A 27,583-nucleotide genomic window follows, 5' to 3' on the forward strand; every position below is an offset into this window, starting at 1 on the left:
ATAATAGTAGATCAAAAAATGCATATTTCATGTTTGACAAGAAAAAAATACAGATGAAAATGTTTGATTACATAAACTCTAAAATGTCCTTATGAATTCATTTTTACCATTATTTCTGAATTCATTCCGTTCTTAAAATAAATTGCAGTAGCTGTTGGTCATCTGATTAGGTCACCTGTTACAATGTTTTAATCTATTAGAAGAAAAAAAATAATCTAATTTTGTTGTAAATTTAGGTTTTAAAATCTTTCTTGACATAACATACAATTTAATTTAGACATACCCTTAATTATTTTGAAGGTTTCAATTAAGTCACCTTCTCATTCTTTTCTCTAGTAATGTAGTAAAACCTAAGGATTCAACCCATTTCTTATTTTAACAAGCCAAAAACTATATGGTATCCCGACTGATGCCTTGAATTTTAGGAGAAAAATAAAAATTAGCCCCAAAAGGTGTGTTTTTTACCCCTTAAAACACCCCGGGCTCAAGCCCTAGAATTTTCCCAGGGTCAAATATTAATGTTTCCAGATGTATATCCATGTGGTCTTGCTTTTTGGTAATTTTCAGCAAAATCTAATGGTCTGAAAAGCTTCTATGTCTCAAAAAGGCTACTTCTGGCCATTTTGACCTCTTTTGACCCCCTCGTGACGCAACCAAAATTTTAATAAAAAATCTGAGAATGTTACATTTCCTCCTTTGGGTAGTTGTAACTTCAAGCAAAATTTCAGAAAAATGTAATGAGTAGTTATTGAAAATTTTGAGAACAAATGGATTAACAGACAAGGGTGAATTATAAGGTCTGAATCTGACTAAATCAGTAGACCAATAATTTATATCATTTATTCAGAGATATGAATAGACAAAAAAAAAAAAAATGAATTCAAGATGAATCCTCTTTTCCTCATGCAGCACAAAAAACTTAGGAGAAACATGCTGAGTCTTGTATTGTGTGTGTAAGGGGAGTTGGAGACAGTAAGTTATTCTTTGATGAAACAAAACATCTCTACCTTAGATCCCTTGAAATCCTAGTGTTTAAATGCAAAATTAACATTTTCAATTTTTTGAGAAATGTTATAAGGAAAAGGAAAGCAAGAATGCAAAAAAGATAAAATTCTGCCAAATAGCAACAAAATAAAAAATAGGTAAGACCAAAAAAAAAATAAATTTCACCCAAAATTGGAGAACTCGCATGCCCAGTTATTTCTTTTAGCATGCATATTTTTTATGTTTAATGTGTTTTCTTGAATCTTATTGCCTACACAGTTCAATCAGAAGAATGCAATTTCTCTAGTTTTTAAATAGAACAATTTAGAAGGAGTTTGAAAGATTAAACTTAAAAAATTGACAAAGTATATAAAAAGAGGCATGTCACATATTTAACACTTACTTTTAACAGTTCATCATTATTTGTAGACTTTTTGGGCTCAGCTTCATTTTTGTCAACTTCCATGTTACTGTCGTCATTCGGTGAACGCATCTCTTCATCATGTCGTTTGGAATTTGTTTCATCTTCATCTCGACTAAGTAACTTTTTCAGAATCATATCAGGACGTTTAGAATCATTACTTAAAGAAATATTCATGTGATCCATTTCATCATTTCCTGATGTGCTCTGAGGTTTTTCCTGTGGAGACTGACCAGGTCCTGGTTGTGGTGACTGATCAATACTACCACCAGGAGATTTGATACTAGACTTATTATTCTCTCCTATACACATTTCTTCACCCCGAGAGTTTTCAGTTTTTGCTATTGCCCGAGGACTGTGATCTGGAGTAGAAGTGTTTTGAGTGAGCAATTGGCATAATTTTGGTGGACGTTGGTTAGATTTTTTGTCGCCAATACATTGCGTTTCAGTTTTTATGTTCATAAAGTTGGCATCAGGCCGCATACGGTTTTGAGGTTGACTGTTGAAAGTGTTTGCTTGAGGTACACAATGTGCAGCTGTTGTCATAGGAGAATATTCTGCAGGATGGTTCCAACTAGATTGTTGGTTCGTCATTACACCTGGAATTGAAAACAGAGGGTTTCTGTAACAAAATATAATTACAATGTAAAATAAATTTTTAATTCTGCTAAAACAAAAAAAAAAAAAATAAATAAAATAAACCAATTGTAGCATTTGGTGATTTCGAAAAATAAAACCAACTAATTGATATGTTTAAATAATTCTGAAAATCTATATCATTTTCAAGTAAAACAAACCCAGTATAAAATTTGGTTTTATATAATATCAATACAATGCTGAAACATGTAAAGGGAGAAGTTCAGATCTATAACAAATGCAAGGTGACAGTTTTCAAACTATTGAGAACTTTGGGCAGAAATAAGGCATTGCTATATAGACGTCTGATACTACTAGGCCTTTTGTTTTAATTACCTGTGGTTAATTACCTTTAATTTCATATAATCTATTTTTAAAAAAACAAGATCTTTCTTTAATATTGACATATAAAAAGAATTCAGCGCTTTCAGCAGTTATTAATACAAATGTAAAAATATATAAACATAATTTCTGACTTTCAGCATAGGGATAAAATATCTGATTGCTGATCAAGTGGTCTGATTTAAATCTCAACACTAAAGGATTCACCATGTCTAGCTACAGTGAAAGAAAACCTTAGATTACACAATGCTTACTAGCTTATGCTTCTTCAGTGAAATCTATATTGATTAAAATGTCTTTATGAGCAAACACCTCTGGACATATGTATAAAAGCAATTATGTGATGAAAATTCTACTTCTTACACTCATCTGATGAAAAGATCACGTAAAAGACATGAACAGGACCTGATAAAATTATCAACACATCAAGTTATATATCCTCACCCAAAGATAAATTATTTTTGCTGATTTTTGATGTCAAGAATCAAATTTGGCAATTGTTACAGTAGTGATTCTTTTCAGTTGATCCTCCTTCTGATTGAATTTTATTGTCATATAATGCTGTCTTCTTGCACAGTGCTGTATCAAAAGTTTAACAAATTATTTTCCAAAAGTTCAATTCAATAACTGTTCATGCAATAATCCAATAGAATAAATAGAACAATAAAAGGTAGACATACCCGTGGGTGATACAGCAGGTAAATTATTTTTCCTTTGGTATTGATAGAGAGCGGGATTTCTTCCCTGAGGCATCTGTGAACTAGGACTTCTCTGGGAATAGGCTGGAGCATTAAGCGGGCGTGGTCCTCCCATTTGTTGTACAAGGTTTCTATGTCTATTGACATGAACCCCAGGTACCCTAGTTGAAAAATTGGGATTCCGTACCCCATCAAAAGCAGCTTGTTGTTGCTGGAAGTTCCCTGAAGAGGGTAAATGTTTATTCATTGAACTGGCAGGCTCCCCACCGACCAGGCTAGCTAGAATCATATTGTCTTTTATCATTTCAGAATTCTGAGTACTTCGAGGAGTGGATACATTGTTCCAATTGTTGGGAGGTCCACTACTACCGATATTGAACCCACCCATAGCTATCAAAGACACAGATGGAGAACCATAGTTCATATTCGACATATTTTCCATGGACGGCTGTGCATGCGAGTTGAATAAATCCCAACCAATCCGACTGTTGGGATTGTTTCCAACATGCATGTCCATACCATCAGAGTTAATATTCACTCCAGATCCTGTCTCCCCAGGATAAGGAACGGGTGCTGGTGGCATCATGCCACTGCTAGACTGATCTTGTTGTTGAAACTGTTGATATTGGGAGCTATTACTTTTCAAGGCATTTCCAAGCGATTTCAATTCATTTTCATTATCACTTTCTCTGTATTAAAAAAAAAAAATAAAGTTATAGTTGTTCCAATGTAGAATACATTCATAAAATATATGCATAAAAGAAAATCATAAGATTGAGATAAGATTGAAACAATTATAAAATTTAATGAAAATTTACAGAAAGCAAAAAGTTATTTTAAAAGTATCCCACACTACATTAGAAATAGAACAATGATTCTCACCTAACCTTAATTACATTAAGAACAGTTGAATACATGAAATTATCAGTATCTCAACTTAGAAAATAAAAAATAAAATAACATTTAAATATATTTCTTCTATCACTAATGGGGGTTGTTGGCTCAGTGCTAGAGTGGAGGTTTCATCATGCTGACTAATGGTGGATGGGAAAATTCCCCATTATCCATGGATAACGATATATAAATAAAAATAAGTTTTAAGGAGGTACAATAATATTATTTGGCACCCCAAAATGTAGAAAATATTGGTTTTGTTTTACTGGTTTTCTTTAAGGTTTATTGACTGAATTTGTACTTAAGTACAAAAAATTAAAAACACATGTAACTTACTAAAATCAGTTAAAAACAAATCAATTATAATTAACTATTAACTAGCAATACACGTGGCCGTTAAAACGCTTTGGATAATCAGATTTCAAGGAGGTTCTGCTAAAATAGTCATATTTTAAAAACCAAAGCACTTTAAGTTTTCAAAATACCACCGTTTTGTTCAGAAATGAATATACTTTCAAATGAATTAGTAAATAATAATAATATACATTATATATTTTTAGAGTTTTAAGCAAATAAAGTGATAAAAATGTGAACATCATAAAACGGAATTTTCGGGAAGATTTTGTAACGACCCCCCCCCCCCCGATTTCTAAATATTCGTACCGCGTTTCTGTGAAGAATTTTTTAATGACATTTGGAAATTAGCCAAAAGAGATGTCATTTTTAATAATTTTGAGTGTCCGAAATTCATTTGACCACTCGTTTTTTTGTTGTGTTAAAAAAGATTTCAAAATGATGAGTATTGAAACTTTTGAAAAATATTTTCTTCGGACACTCACTATTAAATAAAACAATCTTTTTACAATTTTTATTCGTTAAAAAGATGATTGGACAGTGTTTTCTCTAGTGGTACGTAGCAATTTAAAAACATAATATCTGAAAAAAATCGTTATGAATTTGAATCAAGACTTCTGTAGTATTAGTGATAGGACTCACCAGCAGCAGCGATAACATGGTGTAAACAGACGTTTGTTTTTGTTGTTTATTTTTATTCCAAATCGATTTTTTTTTTAAAATTGAAAATCTGGTTATAAATAAAAATCCTTACATGTTTAGTTAGAGCTTTTTTGTTATCAACCATACAAATATTTTTAAAAAATTGTGTAGTAGTAAATTTTAAAATATTTTAACAAGTGAAAATGTGAAATATGTTTTGGTTCACCTGTACGAACGGTAAACACACTTCTAATTTTCGTCCCTTAAAAAATGTTTTCAGTGAATTATTATCGAATGGAAACTAATCTACCCGATTATTAAAAAAAAAAAAAAAAAAAAATCAATATTTAAATATTTGTAGGAGGTGTTCAGTTAAAAAATAAAAACAGTAGGAAAAGACATGAAATGTAATTAAAAATCAAAATATCATTAATTCAAAATTTTTAACAATTTCTCAGCTTTAGCAAAAACTTGTTTCTTTTTTTTATATTTAAATAGAATTTAAATACTTGATATTTTTCCAAGCATCATGTTTTCTGTTAGAGGGGCGTCACTTTTTTAAATAACATTTATTTTTGTCTGTCATAATTCTTGTAAAGTTTCACAATGGGTATCAAAACACCCTCTTTAAAAAAAAAAAAAAAAAAAAACTCGCTTAATTCTATGTCTAATCCTAGGTAAGAGTGGCAAGCCTCCTAAAACCTTTAGCCTTAACAATAACGCTAAGTACAAGTGGCAGAGTTCCCCACTAAACAAACTTCCTCTGTGAGCTCATATAAACGTAAAAAAAAAAAAAAAAGTTTGAAGAAAAGTGCACTTGATTACCCCCCCCCCCAATAAATTGGCCAACTGTCCTAAAACGCTAGGATCGTCTTGAAATGGTGAATTATTTTAAATTTATGTGAAACCAACCTCCACTCTAAATTCTAAAATTGTTTTTGTTTTGTTTCTATCAAGTCTTCAGGATGTTCAAACAATTTTCCTTAGCCCTATCATTAACCTAAAGTCAGAGTGGTAACCTCCCTACCTTCTCATAATTGCACAAAGACCCTCTTAAAATCACGCATAATCACCTTTTAGAGAAAAAAAAAAAAAAAAAAAAACACCCAGGATTTATCTATCATAGGAAAAGAGGGGGGGGGGAGGGAGGTAACGGCCCTAAAACACTTGAATGATTCAAAATGGGAAATCATTTTACATTAAATTCTAAAATAATCTTTGTTTATCTTTTATTAAAGTTTTTCAAGTTGTTTACATGCAATTGTCTATAAAGGTAGAATCACATTTTGAAAAGGTGGTCAGATGAGGAGGGGTAACAGAAGGTATTAATCTACAATAATACCAAAGAAATATCGCAATATATTCATTTTTAACCAATCCTAGAATTCGATTTTAGTTTTTGGCACATAAAACACATTACAACTAAACTTTGAGTTCTCTAACTTCTTTTCTTTTAACGAATACATGGCACTTTTAAGCAATTGCAGCATATTTATGTGCATTTACTGCAGATTATTTGGAAACAATTCATTTCTGGAGATTTTCAGATTCCTTGCACAAAAATACACTTATATGGCAAATTTCATTGCTTAGTCTTGTGTTTTAACAAAGATATAGGCATTTTTACTGAAAAAGTAGTGCAAAAAACGCATATGGTCTTAAAGAAGGGAAAATATTTAAACATGCAGGGCATAAAAATAGTAATAACTTCCTTGATTTTAATTGGATTTTTAAAATTTAAAGAAGATTCTTTCTTAGCTTATCAAGCTCTTTCTATATATACCAATATTGAAATATTTTAAGCCATTTAAATTTTTTCATGTGTATTGCTGTATTAACTCAATGAATTAATATTCTGTTATCTTTATATTAAGTTTTCTGTGTGCACATGTTTATATAGATATATACAGAATAACTCCTAAACTAATTAATGAATCACCATAAATTTTGGAACATAGCTGGTTGACGTAAGGACAAGTAATATGGGAGTTTCATGCAAAGGAGGTAACAAATTTTTTGTGAAATTTTAATAATTTGGGAATATTTATTAATCGATGTCTAATAAGATATTGATTAATAAATATTAGACATTTTCAGTTTCTTTAGAGGGTTTTAGGAGATAAAATATGAGTTCAACTTCCTATTTAAAATTCAAACACATCAGGTTTGCATTAAATTTAATCTAAAGTCATTAAATATATCAATTAATTAAAATTCACTGAATTTTAATTTCTTAAAACTCTTTCAAATTAAGTCTTAAATTTTAGATTTTTTCTAAAATTCTGTAATAATAGATTTGGAAAATTTAATGTTTTAGGCTATTAAGCTTTAAAATAAGACAAAACGTGATGCAAAAGCATCTTGAGAATTTATACACACACACACACGACAGAAAAAAATACACACTAAGAAAAATATTTTCCCTAAAATTAACATTTGCATATTTTTATTGGCAAATAAGAATAGTGCTGAAATAACTTAGAATATCTCCTTAAAATTGCACCTCACAACATTAAAGCATGCCATGAACTAAAGAACATCAGACCGATCAGAATCTGCGAGGACGAATCGTGGATCAACATGGAAGTGATCTTAGTCAACACAAAATAGCAAGAAATCTTTCAATACCTATTTCTTCTGTTAATAGAGTGATCGTACAATTCATAAGAGAGGACAAAGAGTGCACAAAACCTCATTCAGGTCATCCTGGGCCCTCTGAAAGAACCTTGCGTCTTGTGAAAAGAAATCCTCGATGCAAAGCCTCTGACATTGCAATACAAACTGGTGTCAGTCCCAGAACAGTTATCAGGTATCTTCACAAGCTGGGCTACTATAGTAGAGCTGCGATAAGGAGCTCTCTCCTTTGTCTTGCCAATATCAAACGCAGAAAAGATTGGGCTTGTGAAATGATGGAGAGGCCCATGACCTTTTGGACCAATGTCATTTTCTCTGATGAGTCACGACTTGCATTATTTCCGCATTATTTCCTGACAGTGGAGGGTATGAGTATCAGCAAGAATTTGGCTTAAAAAGACTGCAGACAATGCTGAACATGGGTTTTTTTCGGTTATGGTATGGGGTACAATTTGGAGTAATGGTTGCTCAGACCTGGTGGAGTGCGAAGGAAACATTAATTCTGGTAAATATGTTTCAAAATTACATGAATATTCTCAAGTGGTAAAATGAACAAAGTTAAATTCCTATCTATGGAAGACAGAGCTCCTTGCCACTCTGCTAGGGCGATGCAACATTGGTTGAGCCAAAATGGGATTAATAAACTTTCATGACAAATTAAATCCCCAACTATGAACTCAATTGAAAATCTTTGGGGCATATTAGACCGGAATCTTTGCAAAAAGAAAAGGAAGCCACCTTCTAAGCTTGAACTTTTAGCATTATTGCATCAGACAAAGCAAGAAATTCAAGATGATATTCGTCAACTGATCAATGCCATGCCTAGAAGGGTCCTAGCATTAAAAACAGTAAAGAGAATGTCAACCAAGTATTAGTTATTAAATTTGTGACCATTTATCTTTTTTTATTTTGTTCTATAAATTATGTTTATTGAAATAAACTGTTTCTATGGGTGTCTATTTTTTTCTGCCATGTCTATATATAATTATTCTATGTTAATTTCCAGAGGTGAAGCAACAAATGAAGTTTTAACAAGATTCATACAAGTTCAATATTGAAGAAGGGCAAGATTAAAAAAAAAAAGAAGAAGCATTTATATGTTGCTACACATTCATGAGCATGTTTTGGTCAACCAGTTACAAGTAACTAGAGACCACCTCTTTAGGTGATATTCATTATAATGTTCATGGAATCAGCATTTAGATTAATGTTGATAGTAGTTGTAGCTAATCGAGTGTTTTTTGTTGTTTTTTTTTGTGAAAGTTTGGTAAGGGGGTGGTCATAGATGAACGCTCAGACAAGCACTTGCCATGAAAATAACAATAGAGCAAAGACAGGCTCACAATGTCTCTTCTGTGGGAAAGAAGTTGGTTTTGAACTATCAAGGCAAGATAGGGCACACTGAGCAGCTCCTGCTAATATGTGGCAACATTACTCCATTCTAGAATGTACGTGACTCTTCTACTGATAGGGCATTGCATACAGCAGTGATAGAATGATCCAACCATTTTTCAAGCGATCTTGGCAACGGATTTGAGGTATGTGTTCCATTTCAGATCAGGAGTGTAGGTCAGTCCCAGAAGCTTGTCCAGATATGGTGCTTCCCCAAGTCGAAACCCATTCATTTCAATTGGGGCCAGAGTGATTATGATGAAAAGAAGCTTAGTTTTAGATGCATCAAAATGACCCAGCCACCTTTTTCTTCATTGCACCTTCTGCTTAAGATCAGAGTAGAAAATTGGAAAGATTTTGGTCATTGCCGGCTTTTGAAGTATTGTCATAGATTGTGGTGTCATCTGCATAAATGTCTATGAATGATCCAAGACTGCGATTTGAGAGATCAGCATTATCCATTTTCAACAAGAAGCGATCATACCATTTTCAGGTTTCTTGTTCCTCAGAATGAGTTCATCTGTAGATTTAATATTGTATTTGTTAGGAATAGAGATATCATTTGGTTAATAATTTTTGAGAGTGCCAACCATGTTCTTAAACAAATTAGGAAATTTAAAAATATAATCGAAATACAGAACCCAAACCTGCACCTACTATATAGATAAAGCAGTATACTAGCAGGAACTGGCTGATCTAATTGCCATATTTGTCGTAAGTCTGAGGACTTTCCAATTATTCTGGATTCATCGCCAGGGGTAAATTAATCTGTTTTTTTTTTAACAATTTATATAATTTTTTTTTTTTTTTTTTTTTTTTTAAAATAACATGTATATTTATTTCATTGGTTAATTATTTTAATTACTTTACAAACAAACATTTCAAGAAGTTACTATTCGTACATACAGTTTATTTTATTAATAGATTTTTTAGTTTTCCTTAGTAATGTTTCTAGTAGTTCAAGTTTTCGTTTATTGTTGGTCGGTTCGAGTATAAATGTGTTAATCAGCCAAAGGGCATTTGAATTCATAAACCAAGTTAGTTCTATCAAGTAACTCAGTCGAGGGGGAGAAGTTATTAGTTATAATCAAGTTAAAGGTTTTAAATTCACTGTAGTAAATAATTATTTTTATTTTTTTGTTAGGGTCTATACTAGAAATATTAAATGTGCTTAAGAGAAAAAATGCTGCATATATATGTGCGTGTGTGTGACCAGGTCATAAGATACACTTAAATTTATTTTAATACATGCAAATTACATATTTATTATTACAGAGACAATTCACTGTCAATTATTATATTAAACTTAATATATAGTAGTGAGATCAAAACTAAATATATATAGATGACTTGGGTGCTATCAGCCAGAAGGTAAAAAAAAAAAAAAAAAAAAAAAAGTATAAGGATCGAACCGTTGAGGCAAAGTTGTGAAAAAAAAAAAAAAAAAAAAAAAAAAAACGTACAACGTTAACCATTGCCCCATCGCGACATGCTAACAGAAACATGTTTGAATTTATTTAATTAGTTGGATTTAGCAGGTGCTCGTTTTAATGAGTTAATGAGGTCAGTTTGACTGCGAGATTTCATTTACTGCTGAACGCTTTTTTCCTCGCCCCCAAGATGTTATAGGAAAAAGACTAACCCACATGCGGTGAGCGACAAATGTTGAATATTTATCTTCCCGAAATCAACCAAATTAAATAGACAGACGAGCTTCGTTGTTAACTGTGAGATATTACGATTTATATGTGATAGAAAAAGTTTTAAAAAGTTGTGAACTGACCAACCGCTTCTCTGAAAGCGAACACACATACATACATTTTCGCTTTTATATTTATAGATATATAAATATATATAGAAAGAGGTTTGTTTACTATAACATTTTACGCAAATAATTATGCAAGTATAAATCATGTAGACTATCTGCATGAAAATAATTACACATAATAGTTAACTAAAGATGATCATCCCATAACAACACCTAAAAAACTAACAGGGAATTAATTAAAATGAAGGTTTAAAAGAATATGCAAATTAGATCTTTTGCAGATGAATGCAATTCCACGACCAATATATAACAAAGTTTTTTTTTTTTTTTTTTTAAATAAATAGAAAAAAGGGGTTTTAATATGAATATCAACACACAAAAACACAAATTTATAAGAGTATAGATATATAAATTCAACTGTCATCCCTGTTTTAAAAGATAGAATTAACCGATCAGAGAAGACACGATGCAAGCAAGGATCAGTTTTTTTTTTTTTTTTTTTTTTTTTACACAGTGATCACCACTTATCAAGGCCCGGAAGCCACTCAAGGATAAGGGTTATTGTAAGTACATTACGTTAGTGTGGAGATTTGATGAAGTGTTTAATTAAGCGGTTCATTAGGAATTTGTTAATATTGGACGAAGACATCCAAGTTGTAGTTTGGAGGGAAGCAGGCAGACAGAACAGAGTTCCACAGGCGTGCAGTTCTAAGAAAGAAGCTTTGTTCATGGAATCCGCGTTTTGATTTAGGCACAGATATAGAGTGGGGGAAATTTTTCACAGTGGATTCAGCTAGACAGGTGTTTTTCATGAAAGATTGGCGAGGGGGGACCAGAGATTGGAGTTCAGACGAGCACCTGCCATGGAAATAACGATAAAACAAGGAGAGGCTCGCAACGTCTCTTCTGTGGGAGAGAGGTTGCAGGGTAGAGAAAAGGGCATCCCCCACTAAGCCACGAAATCTATTTTGTACTCTGTCAAGGCAGGATAGGCTGTTTTTTTGCAGCTCCTGCCCAGATATGGCAGCAGTATTCCATCCTTGGACATACTTGGCTTTTATATAGATAGAGAATTGCATCAGTAGTGAGATATCTTCTGGAGCGGTAGAAGGATCCCACCATCTTTCCAGCGACCTTGGCAACAGACTTGATGTACGTATTCCATTTCAGATCAGGAGTAAAGGTCAAACCCAAAAGCTTGTCAAAACACGGGGCCTCACCCAGATGAGAGCCATCCATCACAATTGATGCCAGCTGGGGATCAGAGCGTTGATGATGTAAGGATAGGAGTTTGGTTTTGGATGCATTAAAGGTAACCAGCCACATCTTCCCCCACTGAACCACGCGCTCGAGATCAGAGGAGAGAGAATCAGAGAGAACTTTGTCATTTACAGCCTTTGATGTGTTGCCGTAGATGTTTTTATATATATATATATATATATATATATATATATAGAGACCAATCAACGTGATGATTTAAAAAATAAAAAATGAAAATAAAAGTTAGCTAACCAGGTTTCATTCCTCGCTCAACAGAGCTAAATCGAGGAAAATACGATTAAAAAAAAAAAAAAAGCCATGTATATGGCTGGGGAGAAAAAACAAAATAAAGCAACGAATCCAAGTATCTACGTATTCTGGGTCTTCAAAGACCAGAGAAAATCCTATCGCCGACACCATTGATATGTCGTGTATAATACTAAGCAAGCGTTCAACAACCACCTGTTCTAGTTGGTATCGGTTTTTAACTATGAGCTATCTGCTCATATGTAAATTATACTTAATTTGCATATCACTACAACATTCAAATTTCTAGTGTAGAAAACATGAATATTTGATTAATTTAGTTGAAAAAAATATTGAATATAGATAAGATTTGGATTTATTGTTTATACAATTGTTATGGATTGTCTAGTTTAATTGAAAGTTGTAAATAATTCTATTTAATACATCAAAATTTATAAAAAAACCAAAAAAAAAAACCTCTGTTGATTCTAAAGCATTGTTAACAATGGTCAATGCTTTGTGGCAATATTGAAATGCGTGATAGTACAACAACTAGCAAAGTGTTGACAAACAATAAATAGCTAAAGTTAAATTAATAAAACAAGACGGAGAAAAAAAATGGCAATTTGGTTTCAATAAAAATTGTTCAAATATAGCTAATAATAGTTGTATTAGAAAATGACAAGTTTATTTACCTGAGAATAATGTGAGTGGAAGATATGCACTCTATTTCTTTACTGATTGGATTGGCGAATGGATGACTAGTTGTTTGTGTGTTGACGTAGTGATTATCCTGCAACTTGAATCTGAACACGTTGCTCTTGTACTGACCATTTTGCAATACTGAAAAGAAAAACAGCAATATATTAGGCATGTCAATACAGGATTCTTAAGATTAAAGATGCAGTTTTTGATCGGTGGAGGAGTGTCGGATTATATTTTTTATTGTTTATTAAATCATTGATCCCAATTTTGCTAACTATATTTTTCTGCTAATCATATATCACTTAATTCAAACTTCTCTTGCAGCTTTACAACTATTGAAAATGAAGTATGCTAAATGCCAAATAAATATAATTTGTATTTCAACCATGTGTCCTCATCTTAGCTGGTGGATCTTTTCAAACTTAAGAACCTTCTAGTCAAATTAGGGGACTGAATCATTTAACGGGGGTAGATTTTTCTCATTCTGTCAGTAGGTGAACATGTTAATTTGTTATTCTTAATTCAAGACTTCTACCTGGCCATAGCTAATGGAAAAAGAACAATCCATTTCTTTAAATTAAGATTCAGTTAGATAGTTTGTTATTTTGTAAGGTTCTAAAATTCAAACATGCATTGAAATGCTGTGAATAAGTAAGCTAAATAATCCAAGTCTAATCCCAACAATTCCGAAACATAAAAATATCTCTCATTCAATCTATATCTAAACGTCATTTCTTAAAAACATTTTTTTTTCTTTCTATCACCCCTGCTTTTTCATTCAGTTGTCCACTTTTTTCAAGCTGTATAAATTGTAATCGCCTAAAAACAGTAGAATGTTTAGTTTGGGTGCAGAAGAGGGGGGGGGGGGAAGAAAATCAAATTTTCCTTGGTAATATTTTAATTTCTAACGGTATTATCTCCATAAATAATGTTTTTGCCGATACATAACTTTGATACATTAAATGATTTATTTAAATTTTTAAATGATTTGAAAAATGATTTAAATAATATATTATCAATCTCTATATCAATAAAAATATTAGATAGTGTGTCACAATGCAACTTTGATAAATATACATGAAATGAAAACTATTAAATTGGATATTTATTATTATATATTGGAAAGATGTTTTTAAATTATGATTACCTTTTTTATGTTAGCCTGATTACATTTTGAATTTTTGTTCTTTAAGTCCTCCACATAGGTAACGCCAAATAGGATTGGATGCTTCAAAGTTTCAACCTTTTAACATGAGGAATTTGTTAGAGTTTCAGAAGCAGTTTAAATGAATTTTTATCAGTTGACTCAAATTTCAAAAGGTCACAATTCTTTTTTTGTGTTTTTTTGGAATTAAGTTTTATTAAAAGAAAAAATAAATAAAAATACAGAAAAATCAGTAGTTTTTATTTATTTACAATCTAACCTAGTGTAGCAAAAAGAAATCAAAATCTACTTTTTTTTTGGACGTTTCAATGGCTTTTCATCCAATATATTATGTATTGTTTTCATTGGTCACCACATTTGTTTTTACACATACATGAAAACAAACATGGCGACCAGTGAAAACAATGTGGAATACATTGAATAATGGAAGTGACTATCATTGCCCTTAGATTAATAATTAAAAAAATCCTTTATATTGGTGAGGTGTGCATGTTTTTGTCGAATGGTTCCAATATAGAGGATTGATTTATTAGAAAAATTAGTTGTATTAGAAACTGAGCATCCTTTACAAATATGGAATTTTTTTTTTTTTATTATTATTATTATTTTTTTTTATATCGTATATAAGTGTCAGATCTGTTGGGGGAAAAAAAACAAAAAAACAAAAGAAAAAATATGAGCAGGGTACATTGTACAGCTCCATCCTAGATTTCTTTTTAACAGCTTTAAATAATCTCACCATTAATTAAAAACATACCTTATATATATATATAAAAAAAAAGGTGGAAATTGTAAAGTTATAAATTTTAAGCCCTCTCCCCCATTTGAAATGTTTCTGCGTGTTTTGAAAATGTTTGAACTTAAGCCTCACCCACATGCCACCAAACTTTGAAAAAAGCTAACAATCACACGTCTTGTTGACTATTATTGTGGCCAAGTAGGTGCTCATTTCATGTTAAGTTTATATAGGAAAGTGATCCCCCACTTTAAGATGTTAAATTGTTTTAGTATTATTTTTACAAAATTTTCAGTAATTTTATGTATAAGATCCACCTCCACAATTTTCTTTAAATTGATAATTTTTGAAGGTTTATGATTATGCTGAATAAGAAAATCTCATTTAAATTTTGCAGAGACAAGTAGTTTTTGAGATATAAAGATCTGTATTATGCACTGCGATTCACTGGCCACCACTGGCGTAGGTTGGTAGTATCTATTCCGAAAGCCGTTCTTAACATGGAGAGGTTGGGGGTGTTTATTCCGAAAGCCGTTATTAACATGAATTACTCAAGGAAGTGAAAAAAAAAAAAGAAAAAAAAAAAAAAAGAAAAAAAAAAAGGCCGTAATTTCTGAGATGAGGATTGGTTATTTGTATTATTTGGATTCATCGGACTACTGTTCTCATCTTGAGTGTGATTTTCACATTTCAGTTGATGTAACCTGACTTTCTACATGTGTATCTTGTTCCTGAGTTTGACTTTTGTATGTTTTTGCTTAAAACGATATTTAAAAAATTGATTTGTCTAACAAGCACCGATTTTTCTGCATTTTTAAAAAACTAAGTGTAATTCTAAGCACGTTTTTTCTTTAACTATCAAAATGGTTGATTTGTTCACAAAGAAACCAAATGTAGATTCGGTAATAAAAATCTTTTAAAAAGGTTCGTTTTAGTACTGTAGCATTTTTTTGATTTCAATTAATTTCTTATACAAACGAGCATGGCTTTTTTTCAGAATAACAAAATATTTTGAAACTGGTAAACATTAATCAGAAATTATTTTTCCGGGGAATTCATCGTCAAACCTAAATATCAACTGACGTGATATTATAAGCAAAAGCCGATGGGACTTGAACACAAATTGATTAATAGTAATTAACTAAACTAAATAAAAACAAAAACAGTGGCCTCAACAGAATGCGATAAAAATGTGTATATAGGCCATAGTTTTATGTTAAATATTAGTAAATGAAGAACCATTTCCAGTTAAAATCTATTTAGCATTACACTTGTAATCTTAATACGCTGGAAATGTGTACACACTAGAACAGGAGAGAAAAAAAAAACATCTTCATTTAAACGGAAGTAACAGAAGAAATCGTTTATATAAAAATTGAATGAGAGCAAAGGAACGAAGTCTTGTAGTTAATTAGAAATAAATTATTTAAAACATTTCACAAGATTTTTTAGTTACTTTTTAAATGACCCAGCGTCGTTTAAAACCTAAAAAAAATATGCTTGCACGTACAACAATGGCCACCACGTATAACAAAGAATTACATTGCTTAATATCCAGAAAAATACTTATTTGCAGAAAACTTTAAATGCGATATTCGTTTTCACCACACCCAAGAACTAGGTGTGTCAGAAATTTCGTGAAAATAGTGAATAATTCGACCCCATCTTTCCAAGCTTATAACTCCTCGAAAAATGTAATTCAAGCCCTAATTTTTTTTTCAATTAAAAGGAGCAAGGACCAAGGTTTCATTTAAAAAAAAAACAAACAAAAAAAAAAAAACGTTTTTTTTTTTGTTAAAAGGTTTTAAACTTCGGACTTTACAGGTAAATTTCTAAAAAACAGTACTTTTTTTTTTGTTTTAAATTTGAATATATCATTTATTGACCTTTTCTCTTCAATTTGTGATATATAAGACTTTGGTACATAAATTAATTATTTACTTTTTAATAGACATTTCAAAATGGGAGGCGTGGATTATTCGACCCCCTGTCTTCCCAAGCTTATAACTCCTCGAAAAATGTAATTCAAGCCCTAATTTTTTTTTCAATTAAAGGAGCAAGGACCAAGGTTCCATAAAAAATTAAAAAAAAATAAAAAATAACGTGGTTTAAAAAAAAAAAGGTTTTAAACTTCAAAGTTTACAGGTAAAATTCTAAAAAACACTACGTTTTTTTGTTTTAAATGTGAATATATTATTTATTGACCTTTTCTCTTCAATTTGTGAGTAAATTAATTATTTACTTTTCGAAAATGGGGGGGGGGCGTGAATTAAAAAAAAAAAAAAAACGTCTAAAATATTATATTCGGTTTATTGGAAAAAACATAAAATTTCACATGGACCCTAAAAATATCGTAAAAATAGAATCAATAGAAAAATTGATAGATTTTTAAAGTTTAAAAATTGAAACATATTGAGTTCGGAAAATTCATTACTGTTAAAAAAAAAAAAATTTTCTATTACTTTTAAAACAACTTTAATAGTTTATTTTGGAAGTATAATCCATAAAGAAAATAAACAACCCATAAACAACAGAGAAATTACGAGATTTTTATATTTTATTCGCAGTTTCGTGTTAGGGGTGTCAAAAATTCCTACAAAAATTCTGATACACCTACCCGAGAACCCCTAAAAAACAAGTTTTTTAAAAGGTTGGTTTTGTGTTGATCTACCAGGTCACAATTACCCATTTTTAAAAATTTTTATCTATTCTTTCCTTCCAAGAAAAAAAAAAAAAAAAAAAAAAAAAAAATCAGGCTTTATTCATTGTTCATCGGTTATTTTTAATAATTATCTTGTAATTTCATTACGTCCCCCTCCTCACGTTTCTGCGTGCGGTATAAACAAATATGGCCGCCACGTACACATTACTCCATGAAACATGCGGAAACGTATGGTCGCAATATCGTGAAAACTAGTTACCAGCCCCAATTTTAAATGCAATATTCGTTTTTAGAACCCGAAAACCTCTAAAAATAAGTTTTTAAAACGTAGATTGTGTGTTAGTCTACAAGGCCAAAATTTACCAAAATTTATCGTGTTAGTTCAGGTTTCAAATTTACCTCCTCCCTTTTTAAAATGAAATCTATCGTTATTTTAGGTTTCAAATATAATTCTGTTTCCCCATCCTCCGCAAAAAAAAAAAGTCATGTTTTGTTACCCTTACGTTTTATGAAACTTAAAAAAAATGCTAGGGATAACGTGTCTCGTTGAACGCTAGGTGTCCAAGAAGCGTGATCCCTCACTCTAAAATGCTAACCCCACCCCCATTTTCTTCTTTCATCTTATTTTTAAAGGCCGTTTAAATATATAAGGCAATAAAAATAGATATTAATTTTTTTAGGGGTCACGTCGTAAAAAAAATATCGATTTTTAAAAATTCGGTACTTTTGCATACAGCGCCGAAATAATAGCGTTATTTAGAAACACAGGGAGGGGAGGGTGTTTAGTAACTATTCTGTACTTTCATCTAACAATAAACAAAAATATTGTAAAAGTTGAATTTAACTTGAAAATACTATGGGGGAAAAAAAAAAAAAAAAGAAAAAGCGCGGTAAGTCATTTTAAAAAATTAAGTACTCAAGTCTTTGTCAATTTTTTTGGGGGAGGGGATTCTTACTTTCCCCCTTAAATCATCTTTAAATATATATAGTTTTTCGGGGATGCTGAAAACGAATATCGCATTTAAATTTGCCGCAAACAAGTACTTTTCCGAATATTAAGCAATGTATTTTTTATGTATGTTATCACTAGTGGCCATTTTTGTACGCGTTCGCAAGTCAAAAATTTTCCCGTTCTTGAATGTATATATATATATATATATATATATATATATATATATATATATATATATATATATAAAAAAAATACAGGACAAATTTTATCTTTATTTTTGATGAATTTTTTAAAATCTTGTAAAATATTTGAAATAATTTTTTATAATTAAATCCAAAACTACTTCATTATTTACGATTCAAGTTTTGGACTTTTCATTAATTCCATTCGTATGAAACTCCATGTTTCTAACGAATATTTCAACATATTTATACATTTCAAAGGTGTTCTCTTTAGGTTTCAACTCAAAATGGTTCTTCATTTAATAATATTTCCAACAAAAACAATACAAAATTTTGTTCGGGACACTAAATTGCAGTTCAACCAAAAATGAAATGTCGCCTACTAGCTATAAAATACACACACGAGAAGTGGTTACACAATTCCATTTATACTATTTGGAGAAAAAAAAAATAAATCTAAAAAAATATTGAAATATTAACAAACTTAATTCAAAATAATTTCACTGAATTTAACTAAAATGGTTTTATGAATAGCATTGCAATCGAACACACTACACCATGGATATTCATGAAACATTCAAACAGGAAATAGTGAGGAGGATGCGCAGCAGAGCATAAAAAAGTGCTTTGTAGCAGGTGTATGAAGAAGGCCTAGTTTCAAAAACGTACGATTAATAAAAACCAATGTTAAAATATTAAATTCACAGTAATCGTATTGATAATTTAAAAAGGGAATATATTTTGAAAGTGGTCGGATAGCAGCATCAGCGGCATGAAGGAAGCAGCAGTATGAAGAAGAAAAGTGGGAAATGCTCATAATTTGATGTGTAATCGAGCGCTTGCTTGACTGCACAAGTTGCACAAACTAACCACGAGGCAAGTTGCGTACTAAACATCAGTATTGGCTTTTATCATTTTTTTTTTTTTTTTTTATATAAGTCAACAAGGTCGATATTAAACAACAACAAAAAGGCTAGCGTAAATTTATTGTAACACGTGGCTGCAAAAGAGCAATCTGTAAAGTATTCAAAACTAAAAGTAAATAAACACCGGAAGAAAAATTTTTTTTAAATTGGTGGTTCTGGTTATAAATAGATTATAGCACACGTGTTTAAAAATAGGTTAACTGTGGAAATTATATACATATATATATATATTACACACATATACACGCATCATTTCGCATAACGAATTCCCTTGATGGAACGAACCATAAGTATGTTTTAGCAGTTAAAGTAAATACTGGAACAAATATATATCTCGGAATCGAAACAAAGCTGAATTCATACAAAAAATCTGGCACATACAAGAGTTTGAGGCTTAACTTATTTCTTTTCTGAAATTTCACACTCGTCAAAAGCGTCCCAAATGTATCTCTGTCTCTCTACCTTTAAACCATGTATTAAATTTGGCACAGTTGTTAAAGTTGTTACACATAAGTCAGAATTTTGGTGTTTGCAAGCGAGATTATATATATATATATATATATATATATATATATATATATGAGAGAGAGAGAGAGAGAGAGAGAGATGCATGCACTTTTCAATTAACTAGTAATAAAAATAGTAGAGTGAAATTAAAACAAAAAAAAAACATGAAAATAAAGATGTTTTGAAATGTGACTAATATAGAATAACAAACGATAATGGTTTAAGGTAAACAGTAATCCATTAGTGCAGTAAAAATAAGAGCAAGTGCGCTGCGCTGAACATGTTCTCGACGAATAGCAGTCACTTGGATGTTGCTAAAGAGTAGTTGAAACGTGTTTATGTGTAAGCACAAGGAGATAGAAAAGAGGAATCGATGAAATTAATATATTGTCACGCTCATAAGACGTTATGTTCGAAAAAGGCGATAAAAAACTGAAACATGAATTTTTTTTACAGGAGTAAGGAGATAATTATCGATCGGTTATTTTTTTCAGCTACGGTAGCAGTAGTTCAATAACGATCGAGCTTGTATTAATAGAGAGCATGGGGATTGTCATGCTGCCTGGATGGGGTTGAAAAAATAAATAAAATAAAAAAATAACGTGAACATTTCAATAAAAGTCAAATCGAGATTCGAAGTAGATTAAAAAGAAAAAAATAGTTTATATTTAGAAAAAAAAAAAAAATCCTGTAACTAACCTGATGGTGGTTGAAAATCAACAGTAAATAAAAAGAAACTGTCGATATACAGTAATAAGTCCGATCTGAAAAAGCATCGTGTTTGAATTCACATCGATATGGAAGATTTTTTCCCCTTTTTTAATACTTATACTTCTGTTGTAATATCGAAAAGATGGTTATATATACTGTATCAATGCGACAACTTGAGCAATGACGAGGGTGTTATGGTTAGAGGAGGAAGTATTGATGGCGATAGTCGTAAAGAGAGGAGAGCGAAGAGAAAAGGAGGCAGAGAGAAACTGAATGGCAACAGCAGCAGTGGCGTCGACGGTGCCATTAAGCTACGCATGCGTCTTGAAGGCTAACAACCGATTGGATCGTTGTAATCACGTGTCTAGTTCATTCGGTGCCCAGCGTAGTGAGGTGAATATCTTTTACACATAACTCATACACACATGTGTGCAAAGTAGTTATGATGATCGTTACACTAAATAAGAGACGATCAAGAAAAAACACACACACAAAAAAAAAACAAACAAAAAAAAAAAAAAACGATTATTCTGTGTACAATATAACATCACCCACATGCTAATGTGTATAAATTGTGCCATTTCACCCTTTTGAAGATTAACATCACTGGAGGAGACATTTTCTTCTAGCTGGATTTGAAAACATTCCAAATTTAAATTATGAATAACTGAACATTTAATGTAAAGAAATAATCGTTAGTTCTTTACGTTTCTGAAAAATTGGTTGCTTCATAAATAATAAATTTTGAGAAAACATTTTATACAAGTATTTCAACAAAATATAGATATATCTTGGATAAAACTGAAAATTCTTTTTGCCTGAAATTAATAACAAACACTGATATTGTAATATTGTTATGATTTATTTATTGCTTCCGTTCTTCTCAAGGCGGCAATAAGTGTATCAGAATTTTGGGGGAATTTTTGACACCCCTAACAGAAAACTGCGAAAAAAATATTAAAAAAAAACTCGTAATTTCTCTTTTTAAAGTGGGTTGTTTATTTTCTGTACAGAATACTTCCAAAAATAAACTATTAAAGTTGTTTAAAAAATAGAAATTATTAAAAAAAAAGAAAAGAAAAAAAAAAGATAGTAAATTGATTTAGGTTTTTTAATGGCTGATTCTGATACACCTAGGGCGGCAAGGGTAGAGTTAGACGCTTTGATTTTGTCGACATCTAGCCAGTAACATTAGACATAGAACTGGTCAAGTAGGAAAGCAAATATCACAATGCAGACTTTTTTTTTGCATATATATTATCTATCTAATTTAGATGTGCGCAAAATGAAGGGCTGATTCACTAGCAGTTTCAGAAACCGACATTAAAAATGTGATAAAAAATTGAATAATTCGATTTATCTTTCCAAGCTTATAACTACTTGAAAAATGTAATTCAAACCCTAATTTTTTTTCAATTAAAGGAGCAAAGACCAAATTTAAAAAAAAACAACAACAAAAAAAACAAGTTTAATAGCAAATTATGCAATATTTGTTTTCTTAAATCGGTTTTCTTTAAAAAAGATTAAAAAAAAAAATCAACGAAATTTTACTTACTTCGATTATAAAAAATATACATAAATTCCAACAAAATCACTTACCTATAAAATATACTATTCAATGAGTATTTCCATTCTTCATTGTTAAGAATTCATCCATATTTATATTTTAAATTTCATGTATTTTTTAAATAAAATAATTTTTTTAAACAACTATTTGAAAAGGCTGCCATTACGTAATCATTTTTATGGTGTTAGCGAAACGCTGAATCGGTGTTTGTTTTTGTTTTGAACTACGGATGGACAGAAGGACGTAAACCCCACACTTTCGCGTTAGCCATCTAAACCTTGTGCGTGAAGAAATGTGTCCCCATAGATGAAAATAGTCACATTTTACTGAAAAGTTTTTGCCTTAAACAAAAAAACAAAAACAAAACAAAACAAACAAACCAGTCAATGAATTTTCTCAAAGAAATACATGAATTTTTGATTTAATATATTTTAATTCTTTATCGAGTGAATTTTTTTTTGAAGCATCTAAAAATAGAAAAAATTGTCGTCAGCATCCAATATTTACTTGACAACCTAAGCATAACATAAGCTTCCACTTAAAAAAAAAAAAAAAAGGTTTTACACTTAGGACTTTACAGGTAAATTTCCAAAAAACACTTCTTTTTTGTCTTAAATTAGAATATTTTATTTATTGAGCTTTTATCTTCAATTTGTGATATATAAAACTTTGGTGAGCAAATTAATTATTTAAATTTGAATAGACATTTCAAAATGGGGGGGGGGTTGAATTTAAAAAAAAAAGAAAACGTTTGTCTAAAATATTATATTTGGTTTATTGGAAAGAGCATAAAATTTCACACTGACCCTGAAAATATCGTAAAAATTTAACTAATAGAAAAATTTTGATAGATTTTTAAAGTTTAAAAATTGAAAAATATTTAACTTGTAAAATTCAATTGATTTCATTACGTAAAAAAAAAAATGGCTGTATGAAGGCGCGCCGGCACTTTGTAAACACTTTTTTTTAAAAAAAAACAAAACAATATTTTTATTATTTTTTTTAAACAACTTTAATAGTTTATTTTGGAAGTATATTCCATAAAGAAAATAAACAACTCACTTTAAAAAGAGAAATTACGAGTTTTTTAAAAATATTTTATTCGCAGTTTTGTGTTAGGGGTGTCAAAAATTCCCCCCAAATTCTGGTACACCAACTGATTCTCCAAATCCGCCAAAATTTATGATATCAAACGATTTTAATGAAATGCTCTGTGTACAATATAACATCAAAGTAGTATTTTATTAATTAATGATAATTGAATGCACCAAACTCATTAAAAATCTTGGTAAAAATGTATTATTTCGAGTACTTGTCCAGAATTGCAGCATCTCTACAGATGTTTGCCGTGTTAGGTTTCATACTAATGGGACTACCGGCGTTGCCTGGATTCATCAAAACTAAATAGAAACTAAATGGTATGTGTAATATCTTTACATTAAAACTCTCATTCACTATCCATTCCTCTCTTGTTTTAATGTGTTAAAAAACATCTACATCATTTACCTAAACATTTTATTTCAAACTAGCGGCTGCGCCGCGTCAGCCCACACAACACCGAGTCAAACACAATAATCGAGTACACTTAGCATTGTCTTATCAACGCTTATCCTGTGAACTTGGGGTATGGAAAATTCCCATACGCACAAAACAAAATAAAACAAAAATACCTTAACTAAGAATAAGGATGAGTAAACGTTGGATAAATTGATGGTTAAAATTATTACAAACTTGCCAGGATTCGAACCTGGAATCTTTTGATCCGTAGTCAGACGTATTATCCATTGTGTCACAAGTCCTGTCCGTATGCCGAAAGATGTTACCATGACTGTATACAGATAGTGCTAAATTCCTTTGACATGGGCAGGTAACTTTTTTGACAAAAACGAAACTGCCCAAAATCCCTTATTTCAGGCTTTTTGTGTGACTCGGCGTTGTTCGTTACGAACCATATATAGATAAGAACTATCTAGGGACTCTCACATTTTAAGGAAAAAAATAATTTTTCAATTGAGTGCATCCGTTCAAAGTTTTATTGGTATATATATATATATACACACACACACACAAATAAATAAACATTTACAATTTTATAAATAGTACAGATGTAGTACCTTAATTTCATATTTATTGCTCCTAGACAACAGTAGAAAAAAAATGGTGAGTAGACAATGCATTGCGGATGCGTTATTGGCAGCTCCCGTTATTCTTGCTTTTCTTTATTTGTCCCTCAGTCCTTAATTTTAATGAGTGATTTTTCTGACGAAGGGAGAAGAAAAAGCTGTATTCTAGGTTGGCAGTCAGAGATGTCGGAAATTTTCTGTTTCTATGTCCTTGTTGCCATGTCACTGGTAAGGGTGCTGGAGGTAAACATTTTATCTGGGCTGATGTTATTCACATGATCGTCAGGGACACGAATCTTGGATTAACCACTAGGGAGGCTGTCCTATCAGCAGATGCACTGGGGCTGCTGTATTGCTTCTGGACCATACAGCAGCTTCTAGTGAGGTTTCTTGATGCCATATTAGTGGATAATTGTTACAGCTTTACCTTCTGTGCTACAAAAAAAAATATTTCTTCATTTTTTTTCTCTCTTAATTTTCTTCTCTGTCCTGCTCTAAGCAAATCTGTCGACCTATTCTACAAATTTCAAAACTTCATGAATAGTTAAAAAAAAAAATAAAATAAAAATAAACAATAAACCCAGATCTATAATTTCAACGCAGACCCTCACTACCATTGTCTCCTTCTCCAACATCAAGGGTCTACGTTCCAACCTTCCAGAGGTTGAAACCCAATTACAGTAGACTAAACCAGACATGTTATTCCTAAGTGAAATTGGCATTGGGCCGACTATTTCCCTAGATGAGTTTGTAATTGAAGGATACTCTAATTTAACTCCCAAATCTGCCCCCAAGATTGCCATGGAATATGTACCTACATTAAAGATGGCTTTCCATGTGGTAGGGACATCTCTAGAGAATATCCTAACTTACTCTATATGTGCTTCCTGGTTGCATTTACTCACACGGCTGCATTTATATTTGCTCTCTATCGCCCCCCCCCCCCAAACACCGGACTTACTATTTTTAAAAGAAAATATCTGAGAAAATAGACCATATATCCTGTCTGCTCATCCTTTGGCTAACATTCACATCTGTGGAGACTTCAATGTTCAAAATGCGGAATAGTTAACCAACTCAAACAATGATGATGAGGGGAGGTTCTGTCAAGATTTCTCCATTGCTTATGACCTCACTCAGATTGTTCACGAACCCACCCATGTGCCCGACACTGACAGCTAGTATGCAAATCTCCAAGAACTTTTTCTCACAACTTGCTCTGAGCTATGTTCATCTTCCATTCTGCCTCCACTGGGATCTTCCAACTACTCTGTTGTATCAGTTAAGATAAAAATGAAATGTAATATGTCCTCAGACGTACCTCTCCATCGTACAGTATATTGATACACTATGGCTGACTGCGATAGCTTCTGTACATTTATATCAGATCTACACCTGCATTCCATGTTTAAAAAGCATATAGTATCAGACCTGAGAGAATTGCGCACAGAAATCACTTTTTCGATTGCTTCCAACGTAATAGATGTACTGAGACTATAAAGCTGCTTCCAGGACTGTCAGCAACAACTGTAAAAAGTAATAAAGAATGCAAGAGCCGTATGCTCGGTCCGTCAAGTCCAAAGTAACTGAGCAGCGGCTTGGTTCCTACCAGTTTTGGCAAATAGCAAACAAGATCCTGAACAGAAGCATGTACTCTATCCCAACTATCATCAATGGATCTGAAGTAATCTTATCAGCATCAGACAAAGCCAAACTCTTCGCCAAGAACTTTGCAGCTAATTCTATTCTATGTGACAAAGGCCACCAACCCCCAGTATTTCCTCCTGTATCAGAAAACACGCTATGCGACATACAAATATCTGTGCATAATGTTGCCAAGCTAATAAAAAAAACCTTGATTCCAGTCAAGTAACTGGCCCTGACGGCATTCCTGAAAAAACTTCAACCAAAACTAGCTCCCATACTTACAAAACTAAGTATTGTCTTAAGGAGAATTGCTTCATATCATCCTGGAAAATCTCATCAGTATGTCCTGTATTTAAGAATTCAGGTGATCGGTCATCTTCCTCTCAGTACAGGCCAATAAATCATGAGTAAGTTGCTTGAATCTGTTAAATAGAGAAGTAGTCAACCGCCTCAGCAAAAATAACCTTAGTGACATGCAATATGGTTTCCATTCTGCTAGATCTACAGCAGATGTGCTTACGGTTATATCTCATAGGATTAGCAAATTTCTTGACGGGGGGCAACCTTTCTAGGGCAATTGCTCTTGGCATATAGGATATGGTATAAAGGTCTACTTCACAAGATCGCCAGGTATGGTATAGCTGGAAATGTCTTCTCAATCATCAAATCATTTGTCTCTGATCGGTTCATAATAGTGATTGATGAGCAGAAATCAGAAGCTCTCAGTATTAATCAGGGGTCCATTCTGGGCGCAACTCTCTTCCTGATCTACATTAATGATCTCCCAAATCACATCCTTAGATTATTCAGACATTTATGCTGACAGCACAAACATCTATGGAAGCAAATCAAAGGCCATAAATGAACAAGTTCTCTCTGATTCTTTCTCTGATCTTGAGCACATGGTACGATGGGAAAAGCAGTGATTAGCTACTTTTAATGCACCTAAAACCAAGCTTCTATCTTTACAACATCAATGCTCTGATCCCCATCTGGCATCAATTGAAATGAATGGCTCTCGTCTTGGGGAGACTCCATGCTTTGACAAGCGTCTGGTCTTGACCTTTAATTCTGATCTGAAATTGCAAATCTGTTGCCAAAGTCACTGGGAAAATGATGAGATCCTTCTATTGATCCAGTAGATATCTCACTGCTCATGCAATTCTCTACCTATATAAGAGCCAGGTACGTCCAAAGATGGAGTACTGTTGCCACATTTGGGCAGGAGCTGCTAAAAATATCTTATCCTGCCTTGACAGAGTTCAAAATAGATTTTGTAGCCTAGTAGGGGATGCCCTTTTCTTGTCCCTGCAACCTCTTTTTTACAGAAGAGACGTTGCGAACTTGTCTTTGCTTTGTTAGTTTCATGGCAACTGCTCATCTGAGTTCCAATCTATAACCTCCCCTCACCAAACTTTCACGAGAAACA

At 31.8% G+C, this 27,583-nt stretch overlaps 1 protein-coding gene across 7 annotated transcripts in view; it reads right to left on the reverse strand.

Annotated features, from left to right (window-relative positions):
* The window catches only part of LOC145296054 (uncharacterized), a 945,555-nt gene that overhangs the window by 46,823 nt on the left and 871,149 nt on the right, over nucleotides 1-27,583 (reverse strand). For all 7 annotated transcript variants that reach the window (XM_080142118.1, XM_080142120.1, XM_080142114.1 and 4 more), the window contains 3 exons: nucleotides 12,967-13,114; nucleotides 3,064-3,770; nucleotides 1,388-2,004 (listed from right to left, as the gene is read on the reverse strand). In XM_080142118.1, coding sequence (XP_079998244.1) covers nucleotides 1,388-2,004; nucleotides 3,064-3,770; nucleotides 12,967-13,114 — 1,472 coding nt within the window. The remainder of the gene's footprint in view (nucleotides 1-1,387; nucleotides 2,005-3,063; nucleotides 3,771-12,966; nucleotides 13,115-27,583) is intronic.

This window comes from Euprymna scolopes, chromosome 16 (genome assembly GCF_053919585.1).
Source record: "Euprymna scolopes isolate OS-2025 chromosome 16, ASM5391958v1, whole genome shotgun sequence".
Lineage (NCBI taxonomy): Eukaryota > Metazoa > Mollusca > Cephalopoda > Sepiida > Sepiolidae > Euprymna > Euprymna scolopes.